The following is a 24,393-nucleotide window of genomic DNA, read 5'->3' as shown; positions in this document are numbered from 1 at the left end:
TACTCAATAACAAATAAAGCATTTGGAATGAAATCGGTATTCATCCAACAGTCAGTTTGTTCATGTAATCAAATGGATAATATATGAAACAGTTTATTTATTGTACATGAGTCTGCTAATATTACGTATGGTGCAACTTATGACACTTCCCCTTTATTTGATTTCAGTTGGTCACAGATTAGTGGTTTAGTTAATTTAAATTTATTTGCTCAAGTTACTCTGGATGGAAATCCCATTGTATCTGATCCAACTTATCAGAAGATGATATCAAATGATAAAAGATTTTTTAAAGACAATACAACTATTTATTCATTAAAAGTAAGTTTTTTACTAATTTTGCTAATCAATGATTTCATGTTTTATCTGAATAAAGGCTAGTTTGCCATAATGTGTAGATTACTTCTTGAATGTAGGCTAACTTGTGAATTGAGTTGTAAGAAATTAATCTTTAAAAGAGTCTACAGCTTGTAATGGTCGTCCCACGTACGTTCACTGAGAAATCATCAATTTTGTAAACATTCTATATCTGTAGTAAATACTTCTTGTAACTCAACCTGCACGCTATCATACTTTTTGTATTGTCGTAAAACATATATATTTGTCGATTCTAAGCATCTCGAGGACTAAATAAAAACTTTTTACGTAGTTCTTAGTAAGCTTCAAGCTATCTATCATGATGTTTTAAATTTCGTTCGAATATTCAAGAGCACCGATCGATTGATTCGCCTAGTATGGTTTCCCCGGTAGTTGTTCTATGCGTTTTTAAGCTGATTCAGTATTTATTTCCATCGTATAATGAATATAGTACGTCTGAAATTATTTTAGCAAGTATAGTTTAAATAAACTTTTCAGAATAAGATATAATCATGTCTATTTCTATGGCCTCTTACCAATCAGATACAACCTCAATAAATAAGTGCGTCAATTTCGACAGTGTAAAGTAGTAAGTATATGTTATGTTGTTGTTGTTGATATTTTTGACTGAGATTTAATCCATAGTAAACATGCTTTAAATATAAAGTATTACAATCTTTAGTCAATTATATACAAATGCAAAATATTGACATTAGAAAAAAACAGTAATGTATATTTAAATAATTCAATGTAATAACAAAGTTATGTGATGTATAAGGACAATGCATTTCGAACAATCTGATCAGACATTGATTTGCTATGATGTTGACATGCAAAAGAAAAGGTTAAGGTGAATAAATGAGGGCACAGGATCACCGAAATCAGTAAAGAGAACACAAACCACAAAACTCTGGACGTTAGATTTAAAATATCACGAGGATAGGTTTAGAGTACAAAGGGGTTTTGAGTAATCAAAAACAGTTCGAATCTTCGAACCGCTAGTCTCAATAGAGAGCTGTATTCTCCCCAATATATTTCTATACAACACTACGAATGACTGGCCCATCTCAACTAAACGTTTGACAATGGATAAAGATATTTATTTATCATGTGTTCTTATTCAAGCATTGGATTCCGTTTATTTTTTAGCTTATCGGATACCTGTCCCACCACCTTTAAATGTAGGTCACGGTTACGCCTCCCCATATTTGTGTCCACATATACATGTAAACTGGAAAACATAGTAGGATCTAACTCTAGTTTACATGTTTTTTTTTAGTTTTTAGTTAAGCATGAAAATTGCTTTTTCAATACGGATGAGTTTGGTTAATTAAAATTTAGGCTTTGGTCTCAGATCAAGGCTACTCGATTCAATTCCGAGTTGTAAGGTGATGAAGATATACCTTTTTGAGTGTCGAAAATGTAGTAGGTATCGGAACAATGCTGCCTTCTTATTGATTTTCGAACTCTAACGAATATTCACTGTGCATCAGTTTTTCCGTTAAAAACTCTGCTTCACCTTCAATACTTTAGTTGTGCAAATATGATTAATTATATTGAATAAATCGTTTAACAACCCATGGTTGTTATTGATCTGAAAAATATCTAGGAAAACTGAGACAGTTCCTTGTCCTTGTAAGTTTTATCTATATGTATCATGTAAGTGAACCATCTTTTGTGCTAACACATATATTTAAGATGGGAAGTAAATTACTCATCATCTCTTCACATGAGAGACTGATATCTTTTTGAAGTATAATAATTATTCAGTGGAATATAGAATACGACATCGAAATACATTAAGTACATTAATGTAGCCGAATTTCAGTTAATTAGTCATTGATTGAAACGTTAATATCTACTAACGTAGTACAATTGATAAACAAATATAGAAAGAAGGTATACACTATAACTTGATGTATAAGTTTGTGCATAATGATGGAATATTATACAAAATTATCTTCTTTTATCAATCGATAGATCAACCAGTCAGAAAAATTCACCAATTGTAAACATTCACTATGTCAAGAGAGATAACTAACAGATATATAAAGTAACATCATCAGGAAAAGATTTATTATGATTATGTGGTAGAATGTCTCTGTCAAAGACTTTAGTAGATCAACAAATTTTGAAACATTTAGTCCTTTTCTCATAAGTTTAGAAAATGTAATGGGAATGTGGAGTTTGTAATTGTACTTTAGCATTCTGTTTAAAGCATCATCTCAGCGAATGAATATGGAGTAAATCCAAAGTTTCTAAGCTTTTTCAAGGAAATATAATCAAACATAAAAATTATCGACTGTAAATAAATGCATGATTATATTTCCTTGAAAAAGCTTGCACCAGATTACTGGGCAACTCCGCCTGGAGTCCCTCCGGGGGCTACTGCCGGTCCCAAGCCCGGATAAAGGAGGAGGGTTGGGCATGGGGTTAGCGTCCCCATCCCGTAGAAAACTAACTCGCTAAAAAAACGCTAACCAGAAAAAATTACTCAAACCTTTTAAACTCTGCCCTGGGAGTCAGAAGATCTTCATTTAGAAGAATTATGACGCCTCATGATGAAAGCCGAATCCCTTCGGAAGTTACGAGGCCGATGCCCCTTCTGACAACCAGAGCGACCATTTATTTAGGTACATGGAATGTTCGTACAATGTGGGACACCGGAAGAGCCTTCCAGATTGCTGCAGAAATGAGAAGATACAACCTAGAGGTACTTGGGATCAGTGAAACACATTGGACACAAGTTGGACAACAACGACTAACTACACGAGAGCTCCTGTTATACTCCGGCCATGAAGAAGAAAATGCACCACATACACAAGGAGTTGCATTGATGCTGTCCAAACAAGCGCAAAATGCGCTTATAGGATGGGAATCTCATGGACTGAGGATCATCAAAGCCTCCTTCAAAACAAAGAAAGAGGACATTTCAATGAACATCATCCAATGCTATGCGCCTACCAACGACTACAATGAAGACGCTAAAGATCAATTCTACAATAGGCTGCAGTCAATAGTCGAGAAGTGCTCAACAAAGGACCTGACCATTCTGATGGGAGATTTCAACGCCAAGGTTGGAACGGACGACACTGGATATGAAGACATCATGGGACGACACGGACTGGGAGAAAGAAACGAAAATGGTGAGAGATTTGCAAATCTATGTGCCTTCAATAAGCTGGTCATAGGCGGCACCATATTCCCACATAAACGCATACACAAAACCACATGGACTTCACCGGATCACTCTACACAAAACCAAATCGACCATATTTGCATCAACAAAACGTTCAGGAGGACTATAGAGGACGTGAGAACCAAGAGAGGAGCTGATATAGCCTCAGATCATCACTTACTGATCGCCAAGATGAAATTGAAACTCAAGAAGCACTGGACAACGGGGCAGACAGTATCACAAAAGTTCAATACGGCCTTTCTCCAGGATACTAACAAACTCAACAAATTCAAGATAGACCTCAGCAACAAGTTCCAGGCTTTTCATGATCTACTGAATGGAGAAGGAACTACTGTGGAGAGCAACTGGAAGGGGATCAAAGAGGCAATCACTTCAACATGTCATGAGGTCCTGGGTCACAAGAAGCACCACCACAAGGAATGGATCACTGTTGGTACACTGGATAGGATTCAAGAAATGAGGAACAAGAAAGCAGCAATCAATACCAGTCGAACAAGAGCAGAAAAAGCCAAGGCACAAGCTGAATACACAGAAGTAAACAAACAAGTGAAGAGGAGCATCAGAGCCGACAAACGTAAATATGTGGAAGATTTAGCAACGATGGCGGAAAAGACTGCAAGAGAAGGAAACATGAGACAATTGTATGACACGACAAAGAAACTCTCTGGAAATCGCCGCAAACCAGAACGACCAGTGAAAAGCAAGGAAGGCGAGGTAATCACCAACATTGAAGAGCAACAAAACAGGTGGGTAGAACACTTCAAAGAACTCTTGAATCGACCAGCCCCACTGAACCCACCCAACATCGAAGCAGCACCCACAGACCTCCCAATCATTGTTGACCCACCAACAATTGAAGAAATCAGCATGGCCATCAGACAAATCAAGAGTGGCAAAGCAGCAGGACCAGACAACATTCCAGCAGAGGCACTAAAAGCAGACGTAGCGGCAACTGCAAGGATACTCCACATTCTCTTCAATAAGATTTGGGATGAGGAACAAGTACCAACAGACTGGAAAGAAGGACTTCTGATCAAAATACCGAAGAAAGGCGGTCTCAGCAAGTGTGATAACTACAGGGGCATCACTCTTCTCTCAATACCGGGAAAAGTCTTCAACAGGGTATTGTTAGACAGGATGAAGGACTGCGTAGACGCCCAACTTCGTGACCAACAGGCAGGATTCCGTAAGGATAGATCGTGTACAGACCAAATCGCAACTCTACGGATCATTGTGGAACAATCAATTGAATGGAATTCATCACTCTACATCAACTTCATTGACTACGAAAAGGCATTTGATAGCGTGGACAGAACAACACTATGGAAACTTCTTCGACACTACGGCGTGCCTCAGAAGATAGTCAATATCATACAGAACTCATATGATGGATTACACTGCAAAATCGTGCATGGAGGACAGTTGACAAAGTCGTTCAAAGTGAAGACCGGTGTCAGGCAAGGTTGCTTACTCTCACCTTTTCTCTTTCTCCTGGTGATCGACTGGATCATGAAGACATCAACATCTGAAGGGAAGCGCGGGATACAATGGACATCTAAGATGCAGTTGGATGATCTAGACTTCGCAGATGATCTGGCCCTTCTATCCCAAACGCAACAACAGATGCAGGAGAAGACAAACAGTGTGGCAGCAGCCTCAGCAGCAGTAGGTCTCAATATACACAAAGGGAAAAGCAAGATTCTCCGATACAACACAGCATGCACCAATCCAGTCACAACTGACGGAGAAGATTTGGAAGATGTAAAAGCTTTACGTATTTGGGCAGCATCATTGATGAACAGGGTGGATCTGATGCAGATGTGAAGGCGCGGATCGGCAAAGCAAGAGCAGCATATTTACAACTGAGGAACATCTGGAACTCAAAGCAACTGTCAACCAACACCAAGGTCAGGATTTTCAATACAAATGTCAAGACAGTTCTACTGTATGGGGCAGAAACCTGGAGAACTACAAAAGCCATCATCCAGAAAATACAGGTGTTTATTAACAATTGTCTACGCGAAATACTTCAGATCCATTGGCCGGACACTATTAGCAACAACGTACTGTGGGAGAGAACAAACCAGATCCCAGTGGAGGAAGAAATCAGGAAGAAGCGCTGGAAGTGGATAGGACGCACATTGAGGAAAGCACCCAACTGCGTCACAAGACAAGCCCTCACATGGAATCCTGAAGGCCAAAGGAGAAGATGAAGACCAAAGAACACATTACGCCGAGAAATGGAGATAGACATGAGAAAAATGAACAAGAATTGGATGGAACTAGAAAAGAAGGCCCAGGACAGAGTGGGTTGAAGAATGCTGATCGGAGGCCTATGCTCCATTGGGAGTAACAGGCGTAAGTAAGTAAGTAAAGTAAGTAAGATTACTGGGCGATATATCGAATTTACTTCACATTCATTCGCTGAGTGTCTATAAATATGTTCTTCCTCCTTAATGTCTCACATCAATTCGGTGCCCAAATACTGTGAAACTATTCAATCAAATTTAGACAAAAGATCTTATAAAATAGATTATTGTTAGTATTTTTGTTTATCTGTGGATATTTTGAAGGCAGTTCACTCGATTTCTTTACACCAGTTTTTATTTTTCTTTTAAAGCCTAATCCTAGTGAATCAATCAACAAAGTGAATATGAATGAACGGTGTTTACTCAAAAGAAATGTACCAATTTCATTTTTATTAGATGAACAACAACTGACGACAACTAGAAAAACAAATATTATTCACGGACTGTTGAATTATTTCAAAGAAAATGAACAGCATGACAGTATGCATCAGGAGAATTCTATTGATAAGTTAGTTATAAATTTGACGAATATTTGAGCGAAAAATTGTTTGCTTAAACTTCATCATCAGGCTCTACGGTCCATAATTACGATATTTTACAAAGGCCAAAACAAGGCATCCACTAATGAATTTGATCATGTTATATGATAATAATGGTGAACGTTTGTATCCATTACGACATGAATACTTCAAAATTGTGTTGTTTGTAAATTAGAAAGGTCATTTAATAAAGATCAGAATGATTTGGAGTAAAGTGTCAAATCACAATCAGTATAATAGTACCATAACAAAATAAAAATAAAAAGAATCGTGTGAATAAAATGCATAGTAGTAGGAGAATTTCGTCTTGTTGATCGGGGTAATAACGATAATAATAATAATACCAGAATGGGGGTTTGTGGAGATTGTAATAACTTTAATAGTTTAATTAATGAGTCGATCTAAGCTAGACCATCATTAGAAACCTGGAAGCACTTTATGGCTGTTTCGTCCTAGTTTGAGACCACTCAGCAATACGCTGTGATCAGTGGAATTCAATCCGTGTCAGATAGAGACGGGTATCTTCCTCAGACAATGGATGAATGGTTGCACAAGATCATAGATCGATTGACGTTAGACATTAACACTGTTGGATGCCAGCTCAGTGTTCCAGAGGTTAAGCGTCCGTGCACGAGCTCGAAGGTCCTGGGTTCGAGTACCACGTGCAGGATCGTGGATGCGCACTGGTATAGATTTTCATACTAGGACGAAACGGCCATCCATTGTTTACAGGTTTTCAATGGTGGTCTAGGTTAGATCGACCCATGAATTCAAGTATTATGATAATTATACCTACTTCCGTACGTCTGTTACCTCTTGTGGAGGATCACAGGTCACCCATCAACACTCCCCATTCAACCCTGTCCTGGACAATCCTTTCCAGTTGCTATTCATCCCTTTCATGTCTGCTTTCGATTCCTGGCGTAGTGTGTTCTTCGGCATTCCTCTTCTCCGTTTCCTTCCAGGATTCCAAGTTAGGGTTTGCTTCGTGATGCAGCTTGATGATTTCCGTAATGTATGCTCTATCCATCGTCTTTTCCCAATTTCCCCTTCATTTGGAAGTTTGATTGTTCTCTCTCACAGTAGACTGTTGCTGATGGTATCCGACCAACGAATATTGAGTATCTTGTATGGACAATTGTTTAGAAATAGTTGTACCTTCTTGATGATAGTTGTAGTAGTTCTCTAAGTTTCAGTTCCGCACAGTAAAACTGCCTTGACGTTCGTATTAATGACTCTCACTTTGATATTGGTTGACAGTTGTTTTGAGTCCCATACGTTCTTCAACTGTGGGAATGCTGTTGTTGCTTCGCCAATCCTTGTCTTTACGTCTGCATCAGATCCTCCTGGTTCGTCGATGGTGCTTCCTAGGTACGCGGAAGATTCCACATCTTCCAGAGTTTCTCCACCAAGTGTGATTGTGTCGGTGTCCTCTGTGTTGTACTTGAGGATCTTGCTTTTTCATTTGTGTATGTTGAGGCCTACTGATGCAGATGCTGCTACACTAGTTGTCTTCATCTGCATTTGTTCGTGTGTACGGGATAGAAGGGCTATAATAATAATAATAATAATAATAATAATAATAATAATAATAATAATAATATCGTTTTGTGAATATAATATGTAATAAGAGGGGTGTTATCAAGGTAATTACGATGAATTCATGCGAATTCGGAAAGATGAATGTGAAGATTAAGAAAGATATAGTCAAAAACTTGGGAGGGGTTATGAAGCTTGCAACATCCAGTTTCGGTATCCGGTGATCCAATTGTAGGCCAAGCTAAACATAGAGTCTGGATACATAAGTTCGGCTTTCTGGAGTTGATCCAGATGGCTTCAACCATATAGAGTAACCGTAATCTAGCTTCTTGTAGTAGACTCTTTGGAACTTGATATAAAACAGAAAGAGCTTCCTCTATATTAATATAATGTTCACTATTTACCAGGTGAGAAAATAAGTAAATATCCTAGATTAATTAATTAATTAGCACAAGTTTAAATAGTGCAAAAGAAACAAGGCGGAATATTTTCAGTATAAATGGTTTGAACATGTTAACATCATGTTATTTCTTGTAAAGGGGATTCTGTATGAGACCACTGCATTTATTTGTATGTATTATGGTGGGCGTAAGAAATGTGTTCATTTTTAACATGAAGTAATGGAGTTGAAATTTTGTGTGTGTAGATTTTGTGGGAAATAAATAGGGTCAAACGTGGTTATTTGGATGAATATTCAGTCACGATTTCCTATTGAGGGCAGAGGCTACTCGCCTCTCTCTATAGTTGGACAAAACCTTTCTGAATTATTTTGATATTTTTAATATAAAATCGGTGATTATTGAATATAGCATGTTCTGCTATTGCTAAATTGACTCGCTGATTTTCCAATTCTATATGATTATTAGGTATTTTTGTTTAACTTGCGTGTTCCTTGACACTCTCCGATGCAGAACGCATCACGATCGATACAACCTGATCAGTAGACACAATTTTGTGTTGATGTAAACGGGATCTCATCTCCAATTCTAACCAAAGCGTTTTGTAGAGTGTTAGTTGTTTTATGGAAAGCTTTGATTTTGTATGTTTTCAAGGTCCGTGGTAATTCTTCCGTATTTTAGGGGTAAGGTAAAACAACAGTACCAATCCATGATTTTTCATTAAATGGACAGCTTCGTTTTAATAATTTTACGATAGACATAGAAAAATTGGTGAATTGTAGGATGTTTATTGTGTTATCTTTTTCTTTTAGCTTGTCTTCTTTTGAAGTAATGATTTTGGTAGCTCTTTTGTAAAGATTCAGGGCCAGGGAAATTTTCTCAGTAAATGAATGTCCAGGGTTAATATCAGTGTACCAATCTGAATGTGTCTTTCTTCAGTATATGGTTAGATTTAAATTTCCATAAGAATTTCTTTTAATTAAACATTCCATGGATGGTAGTTTACCATGTTCATCTTTTTTCGAAAGTGGATTTGATGTTTTCTGAGAAAGTATTTATCAGTTTAAAAAATTTCTAAGTAGAGCCTTTTTTAATGATGAAGAATGTGTTATCCACATATCTGAGCCAGACGCGTGGTCTGATGGTACTGGCAAAAATAAACGATTCAGTATGAAACATAAATAGATTAGCAACGTTCGGAGATACCGAAGATCACATAACTACTCTATTCGTTTTTCTAGATAATGTCCCTTTGAAGGTGAACAGTGTTGAACTCAAGTATACTTTGAGAGAGATCATGATTGAACTAATGCTTAATGGACATCTGGTAGATAGTAAACTATTAATAAAGTCTAAGCATTCGTCAATTGGAATACTAGTGTACAAAGATACGACATCATAGCTTGTCGTTGTTTTGTTCTCGTTGATACATAATTCCGAGATCGTTGACTCAAAGTCGTATGAATTTTTTACGACATTATTTGAATTATTTTAAAATGACTTTGATATACTGATTGGATATTTATGAAGTTCACCATGGGTGCTAAAGGGATGTCAGGTTTGTCAAGTTTTTGTAGCCCATGAGAACGTGGTGTGGTGTTGGATTCAGGGCGCAAGGAGACGGCAATAAATGGCTGGAACGCATCAAAAATTTGTATAAGCTTATCAGAGTTTCAATCCTCACTGAATTATATATCTCCGTTCCCAACTTCTACGAAAGAGAGATTAGTTATCTAGATACAAAAAATTCTTGGGAATTTAAAAGTTATCCTGTTTCTAGTAGAGCGATTTGAAAAGTTCTTTATTGTCTTGGATTTTTATTTAATAAAATTCAATGAGTAGATTGTTAAAATAATTACCTGTCAATTTAGAACAACTACTGTATAACGTTACCCTGCCTTTTGTTTTAATAACTGTAGCCATGAAATCTGAATGAACATGAACTAAATGTGTTGAATACTTCCTTACATTTTGATCCTTTGCTTGATAATATCAATTCATCAGAGTAAATTACTCTTATAATTAATTACTATTAGAAAAGGGGTTTTGTAAATATTGTAGTAATTTAAGTTGGATTCATGAGTCAATGAAAGCTAGACCACCATGGAGAACCTGGATGCACTGAATAGCTAATTCATCCTAGTATAGGACTTCACAGCACTGCGTAGCCACGAGTCCGCACGTGGTACTTGGAACCAGGACCTTTGAGCTCGTGCACGAACGCTTAACCTTTAGACAGATGAGCTGACATCCAACAGTGTTAATGTTTAACTCCAATCAATTCACAAAATTGCGCTACTGTCCACCATTGTCTTCAGTGAGTTACTGCTTCACAACAGACACATTTGAACTCCACTGGTCACTGTTTCCCACTAGAACTCCACGGAACACCACTTGAAGTCAGTCACTAGTAAGCACATAATGATTATTGTAAGAAGGAGGTTTTGTGAAAGTTTTAATAATTTAATAGTTCAATTCATAAATCGATGAAAGCTAGATCACCAGGTTTTCCATGCTGGTGTAGCTTTCATCGACTCATAAATTTAACTATTAAATTAACTATTAATTTGAACAACTAGTTGAAATTCATGCCTAACAAACCATTTGACTTGTAAAATATAAAAAAGAGCGACGATTTGAGTACAATGACATAGATTTATCTTATTTCATTGTATTCACAATTTGTTGTTGTTATTATAATCTGTAATATTTTAAAATCAAGATTTAACAAGCTAATAGAAATGAAGTAGATTGAAATTTAACATTAAAATAATATCAACATTATATAGTAAACTTTCAGAAACATGAAAAGATTCAAGTAAACAATATCAAATGAATTTAAACTTCACCCCATCGCACAAGCAACTGGCTATCAGGACTCAGTAGCTAAGTGGATCACGTGATGGTGTTTGAAGCGAATGGTGCTGGGTCCGAGTCCCAGAGTGGACGTCAACTCTGAGGTTCAGGTAAATCCAGCTGACGTATCCCAAATAGCATAAAACGCGCGTCGTGGATTCCACTGCTAGACACTATCTATCTTTGCTTGTAAAGATGAATTGAGTTAATCGAATGTTGGAAATATTTATATAATTCAATATAAGTTTCCAGGATGTTGATTAGGATAGTAGTAAAAGATTGTCGAGTTAAAATTATAAAAAAACAATATGATATAATAGAATATAAGTTAACAACCATTGAGAATGATATGAACTGAGCTAAGTTAGTTAAAAACGAGATTATGAACTAGGTTAAATGATATGATTATGTTGTAAAATATAAGATAATACTGACTTTCTGCTCTAGTTATGTGTTCATTTAACTCACCCTAATATTCATAAAATCCAGAATCACAAACCTATCAGCCTTCTTATTTATATAAGGTAAAACTGATTGCATCCTAGTAATCAGTTAATTCAGGTCTGTCGTTATTTTTTCTGAATTGCACTATATGCAAATATTCATCTGATTTAAATATATTGTCAAATTGTCAAAAATACTTTAAGCATGGTTGTTGAACCTATCAGAACTTCCCCATCCCAACTGGGAAATATTAACTCATCGTTTAGTAGATTACTTTTTAATGTTATATTTATTCCCCAATATTAACAAGTCTGTCCAATGTATTGTGGTGTGTAATCGATGTATTCTTTGATATTGCTATAGGAAGATAAAGTTAACCTTGAAAACGTGAACTATTTACAATTACGTTTCGAACTAATTAGATAGATATTTATCTATCAAAGCAGATCATATGCAAACAAAAATATCTACTTTACATAACAGGATGACCTCAATAGGACGACCCTTGAAAGTCAGAAAGCATAGAACACCTGTTTTGTCCCAGTATGAAACTTCTGAATAGTACACATCAATGGATCCGAGACAGTCACCCACCACACATCCACAACACAACTGAGGATAGGACTGAAAACGCCTAGGTTCCCTGGTGAGCACTCAAACTTTAGACTATTGATTCGATATCCAATAGTCTACATGCCTAACTTCAATCAATTAGCAATATTACTCAATCATTTTCTAAAGTCATCGGTAGGTATACGCCTTAGATGAGTGAACGCAGATTTCCTTGAAGTCCCAAAATAGGATAAATAGCTGTTCATTTCTCCCCGGTTTTCAATGATTGTCTAGCTGTGGTCAGTCCGTAATGCAAACTATAAAATTCATTATTTTTAAGAAATCCTCTGTACCGAAAAACACGTTGCTGCATGATTTACGAGAAACATGAAGCTTAAAGTAGATATTGACATAATAATAACCAAGACAACAACAAAAGCTTCTTAATAGAGCACCCAGCTGAAATAAACACGAGACTATCACAAATACAAACGTACAGTATAAATTCTTATGTGCACACTGTTTTCTTCATCCCGGTCGGAAAACAGAAATCAATCTGTTAATCAAAAAGGTTTTCCTAAATTTCATACACATAGTTCCCTTTATCATTTATTTAATTAATATAATACAACTTGTATGCTATCCACTTTGTTTATGGTTCCGTTTTATTTTTCTCAGTTCTATAAATTCATCCACCGAGAATCTTACAGAATTAATGAATCAAAATGATTCAACACTACCTCAAAATGAACAGAATTTAACATATTTCCCAAATAACTTATCTAATCTAAGTCAATCAAATTTATCATTATTGTCAACCCCTTCGAATCTACAGTATTCTTCTCCTACATCAACAGCAAATCAAATGAAAGAGAGTGAAAACAACTGGACAGAAGTCACAAATGTCAATGTTGAGATAAACAGTAGTGATAATAATAATAATATGGTTGGTTACAGTTCGATTGGAACATTGACAGATGAAAGTATTCTATTTCCTTTGATTCCATCAAAAAGAAATAATTTACTGAAATTTACATATTATCTGAAAGGATTAACTCATTTAGTCTTAGAAGGAATTTTCTCTAGAACAGTATTTAAAGTAGTTGATGATGATAATAACGATAACAATGATTATGTGTATAAACTATCAAACGTTATTGAAAACGACAGTAAATTTGAGAAACAAACAAACGAATCAACAGAACATGCAAGTAATTTTGATTGTTTTTCTTCACTAGTCAATCATTTACAATGTATCCAATCAAATAATAATGGTATTGACAGTAATAATAATAATAATAATAATAATAATAATAATAATAATAATAATCTCATTATATCTAGAGATGACGATGAGGATGAGGATAATGACACTGAAAGAAAAGAAGGTAATGATTCATTAAAATTGTTAAACTTCAATCGTATTGTGAAGCTAACTATTAGAAATGTGAATTGGAATGAATTTGTAATTTGTATACGTAAATTACATGAATTACTACCACAATTAAAGGTAATCAATTGTCTTTTATTATGTAACTCAGTAGTTTACACTAATTACTAACTAAATAAACTAAATTACTATGTGAGTAAAAGAGCATAGATGATAACGGGGTTATGTAACTTTATAATGTTTAAAATAAGATAGGGATTATTTACTGTACAGTAAAATCGACTGGTTTATGAAGATAATTTCTATCTACATAATATTATATGATAGTTAGTCTTATCTAGACTTCTAACTATGAATAAACGGTCAATTCCACTATGTTCGCAATAAAATGCCGTAGTATATGTATTAGGATCATTAATTTACAACTCTGTAGCTCCCAAATGACCTGGTACGCTCGAGGGTGGGAGAGTCCGTTCTACCTCTCAGAATGTTCTCACATGGCCACGCGTATACAACCACTCCCGGAGAAGTTCTCCTCAATGCCTTCTCGCGGTATAGATGTTACTTACGAAATTGAGAGGACTAAAAGCGAATATCCGACACCTTAATAGGGTTGACGGGTTTCGGATAATCCACCTCGGGGAGTTGGAAAACCTTAGTTCCAAACCCATGGTGCGAACAGGCTCCAGGATCCTGAGGGAACAAATTGCATATGCACCTAATGTTAGTCACAGGCTACCATGGCACTGCATCTCCTGACGTTGCTACATTACCTTGTGGATTAGACCTCTAGGTCAAAGGCTTGGGGAGTGGCCTCGTGAAAAAACCACCTACTTCGATTTGGGCACCCGGACAGTATACCAGCCCTCACTCAAATCGAATGACAAGGTGTGGTGCACCTACATTTGGTACACCCTTGTATCAATGTTTATGTATTTAAATAAACAAATAACTGTAGGTATTGTGATCTTTGAGCCTTCACCGTTCTTCCAAATAACGTCATCAGTACGTACTGCAAAGAGTACAGACTGGTGGTGTTCAGGGTGACGAAACATTGGATGAGGTATTAAAACCTTATCAAATGAGGAAGTCGTAATTCATATCACTGACTGATGAATGAGATACACAAGAGACTATAGCATCGTCAAGAGTAGAATACAACTGAATGGCTGAATCAAAATCCAATGATGCCCATTTGTTCCAAAACAAATTTCTGGAACTTCTTGTGAGAGGATGTAACTCTCCAATAAGGCAATAACTCATAGATAACATTGAATAACAATGTACTATATCACAAATGAACTGAAGTTATAAATATGGATGATTGAATTACAATTTAACAAGTGAATAGTCTCCTATATCCACGAGATCTAAATTTCTTGACTTCAGCCATTTGTGCTTCAAGAGTAGGATCTGAGAAAATGTCAAAAACACTTGATAATGTATTTTCCGAACTGAGTAACTTGACTGTGAAACATTTACTCTCTTTCTGAGTAGTGTTGTCAACCTAAAATACAAATCGTTTCCGTTATTTCAAAATCTCTAACTAGAATAAAATGGTACTCCAGGGTTCTTTCAATTTTTCAATGGTTATTCAGATAAATTCGATTTATGATGAAGATTATCTTCAGAGGAAACAATTATTCTTTTCTACGATTATCAGAAGGGGTTTTGTGGAGATTTTAGAAATTTTGCTGATTGAAATCATGAGTCAATTGAAGCTAGACCACCATCGAAAACTTGGAAGCATGGACGGCCGTTTCGTCCTAGTATACGACTCCCCAGCAGTGTGCATCCACGGTCCCGCACCCCATGGATGCGTACTGCTGATAAATCCCATACTATAACGAAACGGCCGTCCATGCTTCCAAGTTTTCCACGGTGGTCCAGCTTCAACTGACTCATGATTTCAATCAGTGAATTTTCTACAATTATTGTGAATATCAGTTTTTTTTCTCAAATGGAGTTTTTTCTCTATCATGCGTATATAACAGGAATTAAATCTTGAAAATAATGGACTTAAATATTTGCATCAAATTACTGATTTAATTGATTTTGAATATTTAACTGCGTTACATATAACTGGTTCAAATAGTAATCCAATTGTTGAACAAGCTGGTCAATTATGGCGTCCATTTATTATATGGAGTCTTACTGATTCATTAAATTTAACATTTTTAGACGGTCAACTTGTAAGTAATTCAAATATTCTATAAATAATATTGGTTCGTTTTAATTATATAACATGTTGTATATTCAGAAAAGATTACCGTAAACTACATGAACGATTACATTGCAAAGAATTAACTAATTCATATCACAAGGGTATTATGGATATTATAGTAATTTCAATGGTTGAGATCATGAGTCAATCGAGAGTATGTTTGTACGCTTCTTATCCTGCTCACCTTATGTCTGTAGCTTATTTTTGTGTGACTATAAATATTGATTAACTCTTGATTAAATGAAGTTGGTTCACATGCTTTCTCCACCGCGCATCGTTTCGCTTCTCTCTCTTCTTTTCGCTCTGCTCCATTCCCTGATCTCCTGTTCAAATCAATGAGTGCATGAAATATACTCATTTAAAATTCATTTTCGTATTTCGCTTATTTAATTCCGTTATTCACGAACGCGATCTAAGTCAACTATTATATACGAGAATAGTCAGGATATATATTCCGACAGTGAAAATTCATACGATGTAATTGAAATCAAATCCCGGGCCACTAAAAAAAACTATAATATAACACCATAACAGATTGGACTTTTAAGTAATACGTTTTATGCCTGAATCCTATTGTAAGAACATTTTGTATTAATTAATCTAGCTTAATTAGTATAAAGTGAATACTCTATCTGTTCGAAATTCACTAGACTCTTAGAACTAGATAACAATGACTGATATTTGTCATCACCATTCGATAAATTGATATACAACTAAAAATGAATCAATGATGACGTATTGCTCTGAAGTGTTATATCAAGACAAAATAACTATTCAAAGTTACTACAAATTTTAATGGTTATATAACTGATACCTGCTCGTTCTGTCAGCTATTTCTAAACCAGAAATCTAAGCAAACCTTGCATTCTGAAAATAAATATTTATCCCTGATTTTCACTAATAGACACCATAGGAATTCGGAATTCAGCGATCGAAATTGAGTCCAAAATTACTGAATTTAAAAGGATAGAATAATATTAAAGCTGAACTTTATTTCAAAAATCGAACAGACCTCTAAAAGGTTGGTAAATTTTGAATAATGAAGTTATCTGGATGTAGTTAAAAGGAAAACAGGTCTTTCAAATACAACTAAGATTAATATTATGCATTTGAGATTTTCTCTTCCATTAGGTAACTTACTAAAGCTGTACCGTTTCCCCTATAGTTTTTAGGGGCATGTAAATTTATAATGTAATCGACAAGTATTGAGTCATTTCAGATGTTATTGAAAATATATTCCAAATACCAAGCAGAAATTAAATAGTACACTTAGGAGTAATATGAAACCGCGAGGTGGTGAAATATGGAATATTCGGAAGATATTAATCCACTTGACAAATACTATAAAGAAGTTCACGAAGAACGAATAAGACCCAATAATTCATCAAAATAGGAACTTTTTTAAGTTATAGGTGTTGGATACTTTGTTTTCAAGCGTTTAAATCAATCTTGAAATAATTTGACAACGGTTCCACGTTTAGCAGGTTATTGATCTGTATTCCTGTTAATTCTGAAAAATACTCAAGAATGGTCAACGTGACCATAGTTTAATAAGTGTTCGAAAACAAAAGTGCTGATCATTTTACATTGGAAAGGTAATATTGGAAGTGCGTTTTAGGGCCAAACATATACTCCTGTATAAGAACAACTAAACTGATAAATACTTGTTGAGTTTGTCCAAGAGGTGGCTCGTGCTTAAAACATCCATCAATCGGCCTTTGATTGAAGAAGATAATATCGAAGTTCCAAAGAGCAGATATCTGAACACACTATTCTTTTAAATCTCTGCTGCAGCATCGAATTTGAATTATACGTTCAAAAACGAAGTTTCTTAGGTACTGTATTTGTTTTTTCCTTGATCCATATACTATGGTCAAGAAACAACTAGAAATTGAGTACAAACTGAATGAGTGTTAAGTTCTTGAAAATCTTAGAACCATAAACATGAAAAAGCATGGGAAAATCAATCTTCCACTAAGTATCTATCGCCAACTGGATATACAAGTTGAACTTATCGCTCCCATCTTTGAATAAATTTTACATTCGAACATTCTTAAGTTTATTCAGTGTATGTGATAACACAAATCCACAATAAAAGGAGAAAAACTGGGATATATTAAAAGAGAACAATGACATTGTAGTTCGTCTTTATCTCATAAACCGACATCCAGAATTTTGTATACAGAATTATATGGTAACTACTACCACCAAGACACTAACCAATGATCCAGTTTTCGAAATATCAACATACAGATCTGAAGCAAAAATCTAGAAATTAAAGTTAGTATACACAGTTCTGGAATAAATTCTCAATAAATTGAGTTTAATGGCATGTAGAGAACTGTTTATACATAAATAGTAAAGAACAAAATTTTCAAAATAACATGAATTCATTATATTTCAAGGCTTCTTACCAGATTATGAATGACCATGCTGACAGCTTGGCATCCTAGAAATACACTGTAATTAGTTCTGCGTACATTTTTACTTCAAAAAGTAAACCACAAAAGAATTTTATTTCAGATCTCTACTGATTGAGCAATCCTAAGCTATCTTATTTTTTGATATAATTCAGAGCGTGCTACTGATAACTGGTAAGTAGTTTAAAATATTTTACATATTTTGAACATCAAATGTGAGATTATATAGTATTACCTATAATTTAAAATAGATTAAACCGAATGAAGTAAATGAATCGAAAAATCTATTCAATTTATTTTACGAGAGAATAAAAATGCGTAACTCTTACTGTACAACATCAAATCAATCTTTTTATAATAAGTTAGAAACTATCAACAATATAAGTAATATGATGAATAATAAGATTCCAATGAGTGATGTAAATAAAGATGATTATAGTTTAAGAATGGTCAATTCAATATCATCAACAACATTACCAAAAACAATACTAAATTCTTATAATAATAATAATATCAATAATAACAATAACAATATGGATACAACAACGGCAACGACATCAGTGCATACTACTTCTACGCTTGTTAACTGTAGTAGTTTTGTTGAACAACAAAATCTATCACTTACAAAAAACGAACCAAATAATGATAATAGGATAACTAGAGACAATTCAGTGGATTCAATAAAACGTTCATCTTGCGGTAAATTCAAATTAAATGAAAGTTCAATAAATGGATTCAAAGAAAATCAAAATAATATCTACAATATGACTCCAGCATTAAAACAAGTAAATAAAATAATATTAGTATTTTCAATTTATTACATTCTTTGATAGACTGCTAATAATTAAAACAGTTTTTGTCTAAGTTTCCAAATTACTACTCTTCTAAAAAGATGGCGATGACTATTATATGTTCGTACTTAAGATGGAACATTGTTTGTATAATGTTACGTACCACGACGCACAATGCTGAATAGTGTTGGATAGGGATTTAGGAAAATTAGGGGTAGCCAAACCAAAACATGGCATCAGTCCATAAAGTTATTAACTTCTTGTCTGAGCCATATTGTTAGATGCAGATTACTTGGTTGGGGTCCACTCGACTATCGTAACCAATGGTTGGAGACTCTTGGTGACATGGCTCAGAATCGACCACAATTGTGTAGGTGTATACACTCTCTGTCTTCTCTTAAACTAAGAGATTAAAATCGCTTCATATCTTTCTTTCTACAAACTAACTTTCTTCCTGTACTATATCCTTATATGCAACCTTTCCTTTATATATTACACTATTGAGTTAATTGCATCTATGAATTTGGTGTCCATCTTGCTGTGCTAATGAGGTGTGGCAACTTGGACCGATGGATATATGTGCCTGGTCCTACGTTGTAACTGAATGACTGACTTAAGTAGACAAACTCTAATTCGTAAGAAATTTAGAATAACTATTTCGCTAAGTGAAAAACATTGTTCTATAGGAAAATCTATCGAGTTTGGACGTTCTGTATGATTTTGTAACGTTTTGTGATTATTTGTGTTTATCAGTCATTAGTGAACTCCCGGTTGAATAATTAAGCTGGAAATATTTCATATTCGAAATCTTGATCATTTGAACAAAATGAAATGTCATCAAAATATTGATTCTTTTTTTTCTGTTTTTATTTAGAGTATTAATTTCAAAATAAAAACTTAATGACTAAATAATTAACGCATTAAGTGTAGTAATTTTAGTTATTCCTTCTAAGCGTTATAATTAATTAGATCAACGTTTAGATTTGATAGATTTACAAGTTCATTTGTATTTTCGCTACAGATTATTGAACTCGATCAGATCTTAACATTTGTAAGCTAGAATACTACTTCACCATTTTATACTAAAATGAACTAAATACTATGTTGATGGAGTTTTGTTCTCTCAGTTAGTCAGTCAGCTACAACGTAGGACCAGACACATATATGCATCGGTCCAGGTTGCCATACCGCATTAGCACAGCAAGATGAACACCGGATTCATAGGAGTAGTTAATCCAGTGGTGGTAATAAATAGGAGAAAGATTGTATATAAGGATATAGTACAGGAAGAAAGAATTACTTAGTATAAAGAAAGATATGAAGCGATTTTAATCTCTTAGTTTAAGGAAAGACAGGGAGTGTATACACCGACGCCATTGTGATCGATTCTGAGCCATGTCACCATGAGTCTCAAACCATCGGTTACGAAAGTCGCGCGGACCCCAACCAAGTAGTCTGCATCTACCAACATGGCTCAGACTAGAAGTTAGTGTCTTCAAGCACTGATGCCACGTTTTGGTTTGGCCGCCCCTAACTTTCTTCCAACCATCTCCAATACCGGATAGCATTGCACTTCGTGGTAATCGGTGTTCAGGCATACGTAATACGTGGCCCAACCATCTCAGTCGATGAAGATTAACAACCTCATCAACTGATTTACCATCATTCCCTAATACCCTGCGTTCAACCTCACTATTACTTACCCGGTGATACCAGCAGACGCCAGCAATATTTCTGAGGCATCTGTGGTCAAATACTAGTAACTTACGAGTATCTTCTACTCTTAATGGCCATGTTTCGCTGCCGTAAGTTAAAACAGAACAGACTACCGCGCAGTATACTCTTCCTTTTATTGATAGACGGATATCTCGCCTCCGCCAAAGGTGACGTAAGTTGGCAAAAGCCAAGCGAGCTTCTCGAATCCGTGCTGAGATTTCGTCAGACACCAACCCATTAGGGCTGATCAGACTTCCAAGATAAGTGAAGTTGCCAACGCGTTCGACTACTTCACTCCCTATCCTTAGTTCAGGTGTTGACGCAGACCAGTCCTGAAGCAACAACTTGCATTTAGAGGGAGAGAAGCGCATTACAAACATTCTGGCATTGTTGCTTAGTGCTACCAAAAGACTACATTTTGTCAGCGTCTTCACCAAACAGGACTATGTCATCCGCGAATTCTAAGTCGATAAGTGGACCTCCTGGAAGGAGTTCAATACCCGAGAATTCAGTAGACGAGAATGTTATTTCCATCAATAGGTCTATGATGAAGTTAAACAAAAATGGGGTAAGTGGACAGCCTTGACGGACGCTACTTGAGGTTTCAAAAGCAGATGACAGTTTGCCATAAGCTCTGACTCGATTGGTAGTGTTCGAGTAAAGAGCCTTTACAAGGTTTATGTACTTCTGAGGTACACCTTTCAATGACAGACACTGCCACAGAATCTCGCGGTCTACCGAGTCAAATGCTGCTTTCAAGTCAAGAAAGACCACCATTGTCGGACGCCGATAAGTATGCCTGTGTTCTAGAATCTGACGAATGGTGAATATATGGTCGATGCAGCCACGACCAGGTCTGAAGCTGGATGGTTTGGTCGTGTAGCTTTCATCATTCTTCTGAACATCATCAACAACAACTTCAGACTTCTATCTGAGCTACAAATCTTCACCATCTCAGAACTGAATACTATTTTAAATTAAGAAATTCAGTCAGTAACATATCCATATGTTCTAAAATCCAATTATGCCAACCTTTTTAATTTATTGGTATAGCTACAAGTCCCTGAAGAGGATGAACAATCGTAATAACCATGTAGTTTTATAACTAGTAGTGTAGTGAAGGAGAAAACAGGTGCGGACAACCGAACTATATTTAGCACAAAATTACAGAGTTACTTGGTAAAATAGAAAAACCATATAGTTAACTGTTAATTTGCAAAATATCAGTGCATCATATCAACCTGGACTGTTCTTGTTGCAAACACCAATCGCTCTTCCTTTCTTGATCTTTCCCCATCTTCTGCTGCCAGAGACTGCGTTTTTAACTCGCGTCATATACTGCTTACATTGATATAAGTAGCACGCACCACAGTAGTCTCTGTTGAAAATACGACAAATTATATACTACTAACTAGTAATATTTTACTTAATATTTTAGGTAGAAAATTTAAAAAATGGAATACAATCAAACGTAGACAAGTTATCTATACAAAATCAGCTTTTAAAAGATTGGCCATCTATACTAAAACGATTAATTTATCAGGCAATAACGGACAATCACACAACTACTAATAAACTATGATTAAAAGCAATCATTCTGTGGGATTTATGTTGTTGTGTATGAGTAAGTGTATACAATATTACCTGTTCTGTAAAGCATCTTATTTCACTATATTTTTCTACACAGAATGCAACTTTTTTCAGAACTACTTAATGATTCCTAAGCCTTATGAATTATTTATGTATAAACCTTTTTCAAAAAAAGTGTTCCGTTCTGTTTAATATATATATATATATATATATATATATATATATATAATTGAGCAAAGATGGATAGTGGCTAACAGTGGAATGCAGGACGCGCGTTTCGTCATTAGCCACTACCCATCTTTGCTTAAAAAGCCTGTGAATTAAGGCTATATCGGGGCAATCCGTATAGGATGCACATATGCCAACATGAGACTGATCAATTGCAGTCCTAAATAGCAATGGGGAAAGAAATTCCAAAGAAAATTGATTAAAGCAAATTTAGTTACAAAAGTATTTCCTCAGTTGTCAACAGTGACTATACTAATACATGTTTTGATCTAGATGACAGGAACCCATAAGAAGTGGTTAGAAACTAACACATTCCTGTCCGTTAAATCAACATAATATCAGGGGCTTGATAATAACATATGTATTTCTATTTGATGACGTTGAACTGTTTCCTTATTGAATTTTGTTTGGTTTGGTACTAACGTTTTCGGTGAAAAAATGTGAGATTGTATACCAAGGCGTCCTAGTCCTTGAAAGTGATATCAACCTAATATATGTGTAATCGTTTACGGAGGTATCATTTAAGCAATAATCCCTTTGTTCAATGCTATACTTAGTGCAGTACGGACTTCTTATATTATTTAAACAATATTCCCTCTATTTTCACATACATTGCATAAACATATTGTATAATAACTACAACGAAATCCTCTGTACATTACCAGTCTGTATATACATGTATTCAGTTATGTCTCCTTAATTTTACTTTAAGAACCTTTTGCTGCATAATGTGTATGGCAGATAAAGTGTTCTGGAGCTTTTGTATTTTTATGTATATAGTATTTTAATCAGTCTACATCTGATTCCGCCAGAAGAAATACAATTAGTAAAGTGTGAATGAAGCTAGTAAATTGTATTTGATAAAACAACCCAATTAATTTATATGTTATCCTACTTAATTGATTCAACGCTTTGAAATTACTATTCAACGGATAAATCATAACATTTATGATTCTTGATCAACCAGTTCTATTCACAATACAATCACACTAAATGTACATCTCTCAGTTTGTAAACAGATAATTATCCAACACTAAAAGTAGCATAATCTATAATTACAATACATATATGTAAATTGAAATCACATAATAGTTAGTTCCTATAAAACCAAATCTTAAAGTTGACCCCCCCCCCTCAATATTACTACTTGTTCACAGTAACTAAGATAGAGAAAAAAGTTAATTTTTTTCCCTCAAAAAGTCCCTTCTTTTCTAAACATATACATATATTTATATAATTTATATTCATATTCAATAATAAGAAAGAGACTTAATTCAGATCAGTACAGTTATATATATATATATATATATATATATATATATATATATATATATATATATATATTATAATATCGATGAAATATACATACGATTGTTTCGATGCATAAAAATAACCACAATAATACTAATTAATGATAAAAACAATAATATTCTTCTTTTCTATTTTTTTCTTTAATGAAGAAATGCAGGAAATTATTATTTTTTAAAAGAGAAGACAAAAAACAGAGGGAAACAAAAAGAGAGAATGATTTGTATTTTTATAATTTTTGTACATAAAAAAGACAATAAATTTCAATGAACTGAGTTGTTTATTATTTTTTATATTTTTTCTCTTATTATATAAATAATTTTATAAAAATCTAACAAGTAATTCATGTGTATATGCATAGAATATATAGATGGATGAATAAACAACCGGTTGATCATTAAATAAATAATAAATAAAAAAAAGAGAAACACAATAAAAGAGGAGAATGTGACTGACTGACTGTATCATTGAAACAGTAGAATACACAAATACATACATGTATATATATATATATATATATATATATATATATATAT

General features: G+C 34.6%; 1 protein-coding gene across 1 annotated transcript in view; it reads left to right on the top strand.

The window, feature by feature from the left end:
- Positions 1 to 24,072, top strand: part of LRRC49 (Leucine-rich repeat-containing protein 49) — a 32,654-nt gene extending 8,582 nt beyond the window's left edge. The window contains exons 5-11 of the mRNA XM_051209790.1: positions 168 to 318; positions 6,174 to 6,370; positions 12,869 to 13,700; positions 15,575 to 15,772; positions 18,476 to 19,009; positions 22,170 to 22,355; positions 24,010 to 24,072. Of these exons, the coding sequence (XP_051075256.1) occupies positions 168 to 318; positions 6,174 to 6,370; positions 12,869 to 13,700; positions 15,575 to 15,772; positions 18,476 to 19,009; positions 22,170 to 22,313 (2,056 nt within the window). The 3' untranslated portion in view covers positions 22,314 to 22,355; positions 24,010 to 24,072. The remainder of the gene's footprint in view (positions 1 to 167; positions 319 to 6,173; positions 6,371 to 12,868; positions 13,701 to 15,574; positions 15,773 to 18,475; positions 19,010 to 22,169; positions 22,356 to 24,009) is intronic.
- The last annotated feature ends 321 nt before the right edge of the window (positions 24,073 to 24,393 follow it).

The sequence above is a fragment of the Schistosoma haematobium genome, chromosome 1, assembly GCF_000699445.3.
Source record: "Schistosoma haematobium chromosome 1, whole genome shotgun sequence".
Classification (NCBI taxonomy): domain Eukaryota; kingdom Metazoa; phylum Platyhelminthes; class Trematoda; order Strigeidida; family Schistosomatidae; genus Schistosoma; species Schistosoma haematobium.
This window is presented reverse-complemented; position numbering and strand designations above follow the sequence as displayed.